The sequence below is a fragment of the Sander lucioperca genome, chromosome 13, assembly GCF_008315115.2.
Source record: "Sander lucioperca isolate FBNREF2018 chromosome 13, SLUC_FBN_1.2, whole genome shotgun sequence".
NCBI lineage: Eukaryota > Metazoa > Chordata > Actinopteri > Perciformes > Percidae > Sander > Sander lucioperca.
The window spans coordinates 899,876-912,500 of record NC_050185.1 but is presented as its reverse complement, the minus strand read 5'-3'; the positions used below and the strand labels follow the sequence as shown (position 1 = coordinate 912,500).

At 41.0% G+C, this 12,625-nt stretch overlaps 1 protein-coding gene across 5 annotated transcripts in view; it reads right to left on the bottom strand.

The window, feature by feature from the left end:
• The window catches only part of jhy (junctional cadherin complex regulator), a 28,167-nt gene that overhangs the window by 10,965 nt on the left and 4,577 nt on the right, over window positions 1-12,625 (bottom strand). For 3 of the 5 annotated variants that reach the window (XM_036008646.1, XM_031310676.1, XM_031310678.1), the window contains exons 2-5: window positions 8,458-9,172; window positions 4,242-4,325; window positions 2,787-3,235; window positions 1,254-1,536 (exon numbers count right to left, since the gene is read on the bottom strand). In XM_036008646.1, the coding sequence (XP_035864539.1) occupies window positions 1,254-1,536; window positions 2,787-3,235; window positions 4,242-4,325; window positions 8,458-9,172 (1,531 nt within the window). The remainder of the gene's footprint in view (window positions 1-1,253; window positions 1,537-2,786; window positions 3,236-4,241; window positions 4,326-8,457; window positions 9,173-12,625) is intronic. The other 2 variants (XM_036008647.1, XM_036008648.1) reach the window with 2 other exon arrangements.

Genomic DNA, 12,625 nt, shown 5'->3' with positions numbered 1-12,625 from the left:
ATGGCCAAAAAAATAATAGAAAAAATTTAATATGTCTTATCATTACAAAAATGAAAATGACGAGTACTAAAAAAAAAGTCTCAGCACACAGAGATCATCTTCTTGTATTATGGCACATAACGAATGGCAGCAAAACAGGCTATGTCTAAAATATCAATATTTTGTTTGTAGTCAGTTTGCACCAATGCTGTTTTGGGTTAGATTCACAAGTAAGACTAAACTAGTACAGCAAGAAGTATTTTTGAGACCTGTATCACCTGTATTTAAATATACCCTGCGTCCTGTCACATCAGGACCCATCTCAGCCTGGCAAACCCAAAGGAGAGGGGAAAAAGCAACAACAGCCAAATCATTAAATGCAAATGGGCATCTTTAGTGGCCCTGCGCCTCACAGACTCTCTTCCTTCTAATCATCTTATCCTCTAACACATCTTTAAATGGCTTTTCAGAGCCTGCAGCTCTGTGGTTTATATAGTCATCATCTTATAGCAATTAAGTGTAGCTTAGTGGAGCTAGACAATTAACCTGATGTTTTGTGCCCTTAGTCACCAGAACACTCCTGCTGGATTAAGCTGTCCCTGCATGGAGACAGCTGAGGGGATTATTTGGGACTTCAAAGGGGCATTTATTTGTGTAACCTCTCATGTACGTGGGGATTAAAGGGGAATGCCTCTCAATTGAAGAATTCATGTGTCACTTTTGTTAGGTGAAACTGCATAATGAGTTCTTATTTTTCTAACAGGACCGTTATTATTCAGTATGTTTTGAGTGAGTTTTGTAGTCCGTGAGCTCTGTCAAAACATAGTTTAAATGCATGCATTTCCAACAAATACTCAGATGGACTTTTCTTTTTTATCTGTGTGACATCTCAGACGCAGCATGGTGGCTCAGTGGTTAGCACTTCTGCCTCACAGCAAGAAGGTTCTGGGTTCGAACCCAGGACGTCCCAGGCCTTTCTGTGTGGAGTTTGCATGTTCTCCCCGTGCTTGTGTGGGTTTCCTCTGGGTGCTCTGGTTTCTTCCCACCATAAAGACATGCATGCAACTAGGACTACAGTTGAAAATTAGCCGACTGGCTAACACTGGCGCATTTACAGAAATGTTGATTAATGTGCATTGTCCTAATCAAAATATATAAATCTTAGATCAGATGGCAGACATACAATAATACACTGATGAAACACCAATATAACTGTTCTACAGTAGATGACAAAGCTGTGGACATTCAGCATCCTCCTTTTGGGACACACCGACCTTGTAAGTGACTCTGGTCCTCAGCTGCTTCTGTTTCTCCATCTGACCCAGGTAGCCATCAGAGCTGCTTCTATGGATGGGGTAGGCTGTGTTCACACCAGGGCTCAGCTCAGGCTCTTTTCCTGCCATTGACTCTGTTATAGGGGGCAGAACTGTGTAGGAGCCCGAAAAAGTGGTGGTGGGTGTCCTGGGGAGGTTTTGTGGAAACTGCTTCGTTTGAACCTCATTTGGACACTTCTGGTCCTCCCCTTCACAGGATAATGGCCACTTCAACGCAGCTGTCCTGAAACACAAAGTTATTGGTGGATAAACACTGAGGAGTCACAGGTTGGCTGTTTCTACCTGGTAATAAAATCCGATCAGTGATAAGTGATTGGATCACAAGTGGACAGCTCTGAGTACAGGTGTTCCCAACTGGCAGCAGAATGGGTCTCCAAAAGCGTCCTGAGTGACCACTTTTGATCGGATCTCACTTCCCCGCTCTATATGCAAATAAACACGGACATCATTTCCGTTTGCACATACCTGTAGGCTGTGTGTGTGTGTGTGTGTGTGTGTCTAAAAATGTCAGTTGTTACTCTCACATAAATCATACATTAGAAATGAGCGATGACTAATGAAACAGCGCTACCCACAGTCGGTCTGTGTGCCAACATAAGGAAGTCTACTGATGGGCGGCGGGAGAGAACGGCGTTTTTAAGTCGCTGTGTTCAGCTCTCAGTACATTTTTAGCTTCTAACTGAATCTCTGTGGTTTGAAGTTTAGTTTCTATATGATCTGCTTTATTTTACCGGTTTGTGCTTGCTCATAGGAGTCGTGTTACATTACTGCTGATGAAGACCCAACATTTCCTGATTTTGCTGCTTCATAATAGAACTTTTATTGTAAAGGATTTATAGGAAATGAAACCGCTCCACCGTTATACAGCCGCGGCTGACTTTACCAAGCAACCCATGACATGAGAAATACTTTGAACGAGTACGTAGTTCTGCTTACAGTTGAGTAGGCGGCCCTCTACGTGGCCCAGGACACATACCCATACACACTGCTATAAGAATGTGGACACGTGAATGTGGTGTGAGTGATCAGATCTCATTGTGTCCTCAATGCATCCTGGGGGCATTTCCACCTGTACTCAGAGCTGTCCACTTGTGATCGGATCACTCAAGGACAGATGTATGGGGCTATGATAATAGACTATTAGACAAAAAAGTATTTTTCATATGATATTATTTTATATATTGCATACGCCTATATTCTTATTCATTTTCATATGGTGTATCAGACTAAATTTCTTTGCCACAGTGCTAGTCATTTTACAGAAACCACAAGTATACTGTTATTTGTCATTAGTTGACTGTTGTGTTGTGATTGCTCAAGTGTGTCCAGTATTTAGTTTGATTCTAACCTTATTTGCTCTATCTGACTGGTATTATTTGGTGCAGGAGCCCAATTTCCCCAATGAGATTGTTAAAATGTAATATCTTTTTTATCTTTCGTTAGAAAAAAATCTGTATACAGTAAATGGTTCACCTTTGCCATTGTTCGGGGCTACTCTCCAGGTTTTGGTGGTGGAGATGTGTGCTTACACCTTTCTGAGAGGTCTGGGAGGACCTTCCTGGAATTGTTAGTTGATATCCAGGGGACAGGGCAAGTTCAACTTCAGATGCAGGGCTCCAATTAGGACAAGCATGAAGAGACGCTAAACTGATGATGTCTTCCTGGCCCCTCTGCTGGCTTAACGGAAGGAGATGGGATGAAGTGTTGAGGTTGATGTTGAGGTGGATGTTGGGGACCAAAGGCTGTGAAGAAGTCGTCTTCTGAGGGTTTGGCTGACCTGCAGCGGCTGGTTTTGCCAATGGGAAGCTCAGACGGCCCCCCCACTCAGCGCTGACCCCCAGGGCAGGGGTCTGCTGCTGCTGTGGAGGGCAGTTGGGGTTTTCTTTCCGCTGGGCTTTCTTCCCTTCACTGATCTGGGTGACCTGGGGTTAGAGCAGGATTAACAGTTTGAGGATAACATTTTTCATTGATGTAGAATGTCACAGCAATAAAAAAGTACTGATATAAACAGGATTGATTTAAAGGAATTAGTGACTCTGGTGTGCAGGGGTGTTAATTCACAAAACCCAAACATATGGCAAAATCAAAGCATATAACATGTTTCTCCACCAAAACAAATAGGCATGTAATAACATATATAGTCCCTATCATACGCAACTGAAATACTGCTTTAATACCAGCAAAGAAACTCGAAAGATGGGTCTAATTTTGCCATCATCATATTTCAAGACTGCTGATGTGCATGTTGACTTTTTAGATCCATTTTGAAAGCTTTTCTGTGAGATGTGCTAACATGCACAGTATAGCGTGGCCTATTTCTGAAGGTGGTGTGGAGCACAAAGCATCAACTCTAAATCTACCCATTCAAACCACACAAAACAACAACAGACAAACATGAGCTCTCAATAAGAGGCACAATTCTTTCCAAGTGCAAGAAGTGCTGGAGCTCTTCTTTGCATGATCCCACCAAATTATTTAGCAGGAGGTCTATGAGCGAGTGTCTCATGCATCTAATGCTGCTGATTTAGCAAACATCAGCTTTGCCCATTCCAGAGGGAAAATATTTATTCTCATCTGCTTGGCAGCGTCAAGGTGGCTGCTCAAGTGCTCAAAATAATAATGCTTCTCCAATCCTCTCCTTTTTCACTCAGACTCCTCTTTTCTTTTTTTTCTCTTTTTTTAAAAAAATCATCTCTGGCAAGCCCAGTGCAACAACACCACCAGTGATTGTGTCCACATTCCCTAAAGGAAATTAAAAGCCAAGGAGAAAGTGTCCCAACTGCGCAGCAGCTAGGTGGCCCTTGCAGGAAATTAGGCAATCAAGCTTCCATACACACAATACCGCAAAAGAAACTAGATTTTACTAGATTTTCACACTACTGTTTGGACTGACATGTCCAACAAGTGAAAAGAACAAGAGTGTTTTACCCTCAACTGCTGTGTTTTTGGCTTGGGGTCTGAACTGTCCTCTTGACTTTCTGCGCTGGCTGTCTTCTTCAGAGTTCCATGCCCCTTTAGACAGAACACAGAGAAAGCAACATGCTGATACTAACTGGAGAAAGGTGAAAGAAACGTTCTTTATATTTTTTTCTGTCTATACACTGGTAACTGAAGCCTTTACTGAAGCCCATTAAAACCTACACAACAACACCTACTGAGGGCTATCAATACTGCATCCATTACTATCAACGCCTGTCTTACTTGACCACATCATATTACATCAATTTACTGTTTCAGTTGTTCCTAATGTACCCGTTTGCGGCAGGGAAATATGTTCTGTTAATGCTGTAATGAAAATCATTTAGTTAACTTCAGGACTCCCCTCAGCGGCAGAGGACCATCTGAGTGGGTCGATGGTATTGACGGGCTGAAGACTTTTTCACTGAATGCAATCAATTCTGTCAGCTTGAATAGGTGAAGGTCACAAGGAATGAGTGGATCCAACACACTTATTGATATCCATCAATAAGTGTGTTTGTGATTGAATCTAATAGGCTCAGACGCTGCTATTATGCTGAGAGGAATTCAGAGCACTGTTGGACAAACCTCCTAGACCGCATGCTGTTAATTTATGTACGCTGTATGGTCTAGCACAGGGATCTTCAACAGGGGGTCCAGGACCCCTAGGGGGTCCTCAGAGTCACTGCAATGTTCAAATTATTGTTAATATTAGAAAGTCTTTTTCAAAAAATGTCTTAACATGAATCCAACATATTATTAGCAAATACAATCCCCATTGATGATAGATAGATAGATAGACAGACCGACAGACAGACAGACAGACAGACAGATAGCTAGATAGATAGACAATATGACATCTTAAAAGGTGACAGTAAGAATGAAATTGTTAGGTGCAAAAAGTGCTGGTGTTTTTATTGCCCTTTGCTCTGTTGTGCTAAGATTTACTATTGGAGTTCAGCAGCTTGATAGAGATTGAAATGATAGAGAGACTTTTAGACATGTGGGTGCTGTTACAGATGATCAATGAGGATAGAGCAGTCGTTTGGAGATCAGGAGCACGTGTCAGTGACTACTGTATGTCCAGCAGTGTACACACACACACACACACACACACAAACACTTTGCACCTCCTCTCACCTTTAACCATTCCCCCTGACATTGCCTTTTGTCACCCATTATAAACATACCAATCAGTTGGAGCAAATGATCAAGCCTGTATTGCATGTTGAGCATGGTAAGCTGTGTAATATCTTTTTTACTAAATTGGGAGGCCCGTAATTGCTTCTCTGCGAGACGATGTCACAACAAAGTCTGGCAATTGCAGCAAGCTGTATTACCTCCTGTACCCGGGAAACATCTGCTTTTCACAATGAAGACTTCAAAGCGGCTGTGGATCTTGAATTGCATTTAGCTGCTATTGTGGCCAGCCCAGGTAATCTTGATTAGGTGTTTAGACTGAGGCAGGGTATACAGTGGCAGAGAGCTCCCCGGAGCTTTGGTCTAAAGCTATTAAAAGATTGTACATTATGTTGCCCTGGCTTTGAAGTGAGGGCCTGCAGGAGGAGTAGGGGCTCTAAGGGGTGAGTGCAATAGCAGAAGATTGATCTGCTACTTCTGTCTTTATCAAAGGAGGCCCAAGCCCCGATGAAGCCAATCATTGCTACTTCCACTCTGCCACTTGGCCGAGCTAAACATTTGCTGCATTAGGAAATTGTGTACATTTAATAACACGTCTAATTATCACAAGTTGCCTTCAGATGGCTGCACTCTTCAAAAGACCAAATGGGGTATTTTAAAAAGGGACCAGTAACAACTGACTTTTCTGGACTCGTATTGATTTTTGAAACTGATGCGATTTGTACATTAAGTGTTGCTGTCTTTTGCAAGGAGTTAGGGACAAGAAAGCTTTGGGTAAAATATATGTGGTTATCCTTATTATGAAAAGTTGTTTTTTGTTTCTCTCTCTGACCTTTAATATTACATTTCCAAAAATACTGAAGGGAGAAGACAACACAATTCTTATATGTTACTTCTTTGATCATCAATATTTCATTTAGTGTGTGAAAATGAACAGCCTTATTCCAAACTCCATTTGATCATGAGACATAACTAGAGGATGCTGTCTTAATAACTAACTCAGAACTGTGACTCTGTAGACTCAATTACACGTTTTTTTTCATTTCGGTGTGCATTTAAACCAAATGTAACTTGAGCACTTGCCACAGAGTCGCTTAATTCAGCCTCTAATTTAATAATTATTCAATAACGCAGGAGAAGACCTATGATGATGGCATCTAAAGACTCTTGGATCTTTTGTTTTTCAAAAACCTGGTCATGTTCACACAGCAAATCAAGAATGAACTGTCCAAGTTCATACAAATTTCATATGTTTATTCTGTTTTGGGGTGGATTGTCCATTAATCACAATGCTGCAATCAACTGCAGTTTTTACATAGATATTATTTTATTTTAGTGAGTGTGGTTCTAAAATATGGTTTAAAAAATGACTAAGCTCTAAGCCTATTTCCGATCAGCTTTGTTGATACATTATACTGTTGCCCTTACAATTCATAGATTAATCCTATGATGAAACAGTAGACTACATGCAAATGAGTGCCCCTTCTTTTGTGCCCTATGTCCCCCATTAAGTAAGACATGTCTTTGGGGAGACAAGGCAATGGAAAACTAATAAGCGAATTCAGAGGGAAATGACAAAACACAAGGGTTCCAGAGAGGGAAAGGCTCTGGCTCTGTTTACCATTGCACAAAGCTAACGGCTCTTGACTATGTAAATGGTGATGATATGAGACATTGTAGAGGGCTGGGGCTCAGATGGTTGGGGGTATTATAGCCAGCAAACAGTCTTGTGGCCCAACAAATGGGGAATGCGGGCCATCCCGACCAATTATGCCACTGTGCCAGGTGCAGGGATGTCTAAGAGCCTATTGGTAACCATGCGTCTCTGATGTTCTTGTTGTACACATCAACTCATAATAAGCACTGCATAGCCAGACATGGCTCTTTTCATATAGTGGAGAAGAAGGCAGATGAAAACAGCAATGCGCCTCTGCCAAATTAATTTTCCAGACTGGGTCAGGGCAAACATCATAGGATATTCTCTTATGTATGAGATGACAATAAAAAGGCATGTAGATAGCAACAATATTACTAAATGAGCAAAAGCCTGGCTCATGCAGAAAGAAAAAGACAAAACAAAGAAGCAAACAATCTTGGCCTATATTCTGCTCGGGGGAAAAGCTGCAGTCAAGCCACTGCCCATTAATAGTGTCTCCAAGATCAGAATAAGATTTCAGGAGTAACTACACTGACACTTGGCTACTTTTCTTATCACCTGAGTGCACTGTAATACAGATCTCTGAAAAATATAAAGAAACACAATGTGTTGTGCATGTGCACTGACAAGCCCCAGAACTGACCTCTGTGTTTAAAACATCTTAATACTGTAAGTAGCCAGGGTTCAATGGATTAAGTCATTACATAACATACCACAGCACTATCAGCACTATTACACGCACTGATTGCCACCAACGCAATTTTGTTGTGTCCACACAATGACAATAAAGTATCTTCAATCTTGAATCGTGTTCATTTACCAATACTACAAAAGCTAGACTTGGTGTCTAAAACACACCACAAACTTGCCTGTAGCTGTTTGGGCCTAATACCGCAATCATAACTACAACCAGAATCTGCTTTGTTTATTTCCAAAACAAACAACCAAAATTGTTAAAGAAAAAAAGGAAATTCATAGAAGCCAGTAGATCCAATAGATGTAGTTAATCTGTCCATCACTACACAAAGCCACAGGAGGGATCGCAAAAACTCAAAGTGTGAACTGTCACGGTTTAAAGCGAGATTTAAAAAAAAAATCCATATTTTACATTTTATTCCAGTATTTTTTGGTAGTCTGTCCACAGTGAAACCTACTCTTAAATCATGTGTGTGTAACAAGAGCTCGGCAGCCCAGGAATCATTATCAATGTTAGTGCAGCTCCTGGTGTCTGTTTCTGTAATTGCAACGTGTTTCAGGAGAGCAGCCAACACAGAGCTGTCTCAAAGTTTGATATCGCATTTCAAAGATTAAAATTATCATTCAGTGATTTGAACCATAACCAGATGTTATTGGTTGAGAAAACTCTAAATTATCAAGTTATATACACACCTTATTGACATGATGAGGCATCTCCCGGTTAAGTGCATGCACACTTACATAGGAGCCACATTTGGATGTGTTGCGCCCCAGGGTTATTTTGTTGCGTTCCACGATGTCCTCGGTCAGTCTTTCGAGCTTTTTGTTCAATAAAACCTTGGGAACTATGGATGTGCTCATTTGCTGTATTTGAGTGGGTCCCCCTTGTGTGCGTTCTTGGATGTTCTTGGACATAGCACGTATATCCTTGGGCTGCTCAGGAGACCTGCTGTATTCCCCAGCATTGTCACAGTTATTCCCATGCATCTTTTTGAATCCTTTTAGTGAACGCTTGTCACTGTCATCTTTAGTAAAAATGCAGGATGGCTTTGAATAGTCAGCCTCTGGTGATCCAAGTTGTAAAGCGTGGTTGTGACAGTGGGGAGATGTTACTGAACTAGTCTGACCATGTTGTGGGTGTAGGCGGTACGGCTGGTCAGACTCATCGGCAGTCAAATGAGGAGTCACCACAGCAGCTGGACTTGTGTCGATGATGTATCTGTATCCTGCTTTTATTCTGAGTCCTTGGCTGTCACCACTTGACTGTCTAAATTTCTCTTTAGGTACTTGGTAATATTCCTCGACAGATGTCCGTGGACTCTCATTGAAGCGGCCGGCTCCCCTCAGGTTGGTCCTCCAGTTGGGGTCATAGCGTAGCTCAGAGTAGACATCATCAGTGAGCAGCTGGCTGCGAGGTTAAAGAAAGATAATAGCAATAAAGATCCATGTTGAATACAACTAGCCTCAGACTAATATTTGCATCAGTAAGTTATAGCTCTATTGCTAAGCTCAATCAATTAGGCAAATAGGAGATACGAAACTAAATGGAATTATCAAAGAGTATGTCCATTTATGCATAGAACAGTCTCAATCATATTATTAGTAATTGGTTTAATTGTTGGTAAGCAGCTTTATTAACAACATTTCCATATCCAAAGGAAGTTTTACAGACACCTGAATGTCACATAGGCCTTTACTTAGAGGTCAAAGGAACAAGAGGCATTAGACCATTATTAGAATGATGATGTCCTCGGACAAAGAGCTAGGCCTTATCAGAGACTTCTAAAATTGAAACAGATGAGGGGGATTATGTGCCTGTATTTACAGATAATTTTCGTATTTTCACCTCCAGGCTCACTAATGAGAGTGTATTTGAGAGCTACTAGCGGGGGAATGGTTTACAAACGGCAATTTTCAGCTTATGAAATGGCTTGAAAATTGCAGGCTGAAATGCTCTTTCTGATGGTGATGAAAAGATCTCATTAAAATAAATAGCAGAGAGCCTCTTTGTTGTGCTTACTGGGAGGACGAGGGGAGGCTAATTCTCCTGCCGTTATGTTGTGCGTCGGGGGGGGGAGGTTGCCTAGGTGTAGGGCCCTTCACTTCGATGAGGCCAAAAGGGTAAGGGATGTCTCTCTAATGACTCAGACTCAAACAAGTTGGAGAATGCATTATAGACAACATGCAGCTGAACATGATGCCTCCAACACTGGCCAAACACCACAGCCTAATATTTCTTGCCCAAGATACAGACACCTAAATACAAAAGCCAGTAAAATGTTGTGACAAACACTGAATGGGGAAATGAAAAAAAACTGGCCATACTGGACTACACTCAAATATCATTTTGCAATATTTTGAGTGAGGTAGGTGTAAAATATAGTTAAGAGGGATGAATGGAGTTGCTTAAATAGGAATCTTTCGCTTGAATGAGGAATGCCCATTGGGTTTGTAAACTATGCAATGGCAATGTGTGAAAAGGCTTTGAGGAGGCAGCAGCGAGGACTATGAGAACATGATGATAGGAATGGGACTGTGTTCACTGCTTTGGCTCTATGAAATGGAGGCTTTTGTGAGAAAATGTCATGGTCATTTTCCTCTGAAACAATGTACTTTGGAAGCAGACCCACACTTGGTGGGCATCAATCTGCACGGGTTAATGACATTAAAAATGAAGAATGCCCCTTTTCTATTTTGGAGGGAAATGACTATCAGGCTGTGTCTGCAGGAAAGAGAGGGGGAAACAATGGTACGGGTCGACAAAAGTGCAAAAACAGATGTGGTGCCGTTCCCACCATAGATGCCTACCACTGCTCCTTCAAAAGAGAGAAAGAGAGGTCTCCTTTTCAGCAACAATGAACCTTGTTAATGGACCACGAGTGACCACTTATTGTGATCCACCCAAACAAAACAAAAATCTAATTTACCTCAAATGAAAGCTGTTATTGTGAAAGCACCTGAATTAGGCCATTCTCGGTACAATGTACCATCGGTGTCTGCATCTCATTAAATAACTGACACCACTTCATTGTTAAGTGATGTATGAGGGCTATTTATCTTTTATCATCCATGTACTGTTTGAAAGTAATAGGTTTGATTGCTGCTGCCATTCTCCTTCCGGTATTCCATCTAAACTGCTTAATTTCAATTAATTTGTCACAGACAGTGGAAGTGACAGTCTAGTTCAATAGGCAAATTGAACAAGGTCGAGCACAAATCTCATCATGGTGAATAACTAATGCCACATGTATATAGAATGATTGTGATAAACAAGGCTACACAGCCAATCATGTGATCAAAACATAACAAAAAGGTTGTTTTCTATATTGTTTTCTAAGAAATAAAGCCTGCAGGTTTTGGTTTCTTTTTAGTCCATTTGCAATTGTGCCACTAACATAAATGACTGCCATCTACTGGCCAAACTGCATAACTCTATAGTCACATGTAGCTTTTCTAGAGTCATTTAAAGGGTTAGTCGGGTGATATTCTTTATTTCTCCTCTTGTCAACCAATTCCACTAAAGGCCTGAACCAACAAGTATTCTGGGGGAATCAAAGTCTGGTGTGCTCTACCGTTCAAAGGTTTGGAATCATCTGCTATATTGATGTTGTTCTATTTTCCTTCAATAATGGCTATTTTAGCAGATAAAACAGTATAATTCAGACACCAAATGTATTATTTCCTATGAAAAAGTTTTGGCCCCAAAAGAATAATAATTAAATGGGGAGAAAACTGCTGTAAGACTTTGATGCTAAGCTTCCAGTTTCTTGTACCAATGACTGCTGGTTTCTTCTCTTCTTATTCAGCTGTTGCTCTTTCTGCCCTGTCAATTGTCCGTCTGGTTGAACCATTGACAGTGTTTGGTTCTTCATATACATAACAAACTCTTCATACATATAATATCTATTTATAAAGACGACTTTCTAAAAGTATGAAAGACCATTCAGAAATACAGTGTAGTCCTCTCAGCTATCTGACCGTTCCCAATCAAGCTTTTGTACATTAGTGTATCTCATTCACTCTGTGCCACAGATCTCCACTGTTGCCAAAAAAAAAATATGATAAAAACACATTAAGGAGCTGGGTGACATGGTAAGGAGCCAGGACAGTGACTTTATGTTTGGCATTGAAAACCAAACCTGAACTGGAAAGATTATATTGACAGTAACAAAAGTATTGGCACTCGAAAATAAAACACAGACATAGAAAAATTAAATAAAGAATGAATCTAAGTGGCCGGGTTGGCTCAGTTGGTAGAGCAAGCGCACATATACATAGAGGTCCAGGGTTGGAGTCCGACCTGTGATGACTTCCTGCATGTCTTCCCCCTCTCTCTCCCCTTTCTCACCTAGCTGTCCTGTAGGCAGAAAAGCCCAAAAGATAATCTTAAAAAAAGAATGAATGTAACACATTTAAACATTTTTTGGCCATGCACTTAAATCTTATTTAGATTTTTTTTACTGACAGTTTCTATCCAGTGATGGCTGTTTTCAGTTTGAATTCCCTGTCACTGTTTAGTTGTAGAGAGGAAGGGTGTGAGGGAAGGGGGCGAGGAGAGTGTGACTTCCATATAACCTGCATACTAAGGAAAGAACGGCATGCTGTCTGAACCCGCCAATTGCTCCGAAGCCTCTGGCATGACCACACATCTACGGCCATGCCCATGTTTTAACACACAGAACCAAGCTGGGATAAATACACTTAACTTAATAATTCAAATAACTAACTAAAACACATTTTCTTCTAGCTGTAGAGAACACAGTCCCTGATGAGGTGATGTAAGAACTTGCAAACATCAGAACTTTCCCGTGTTTTCTTTTGTTATCTGTCTATGGCTTTCCCAGTAAACGCTATCAAGCAG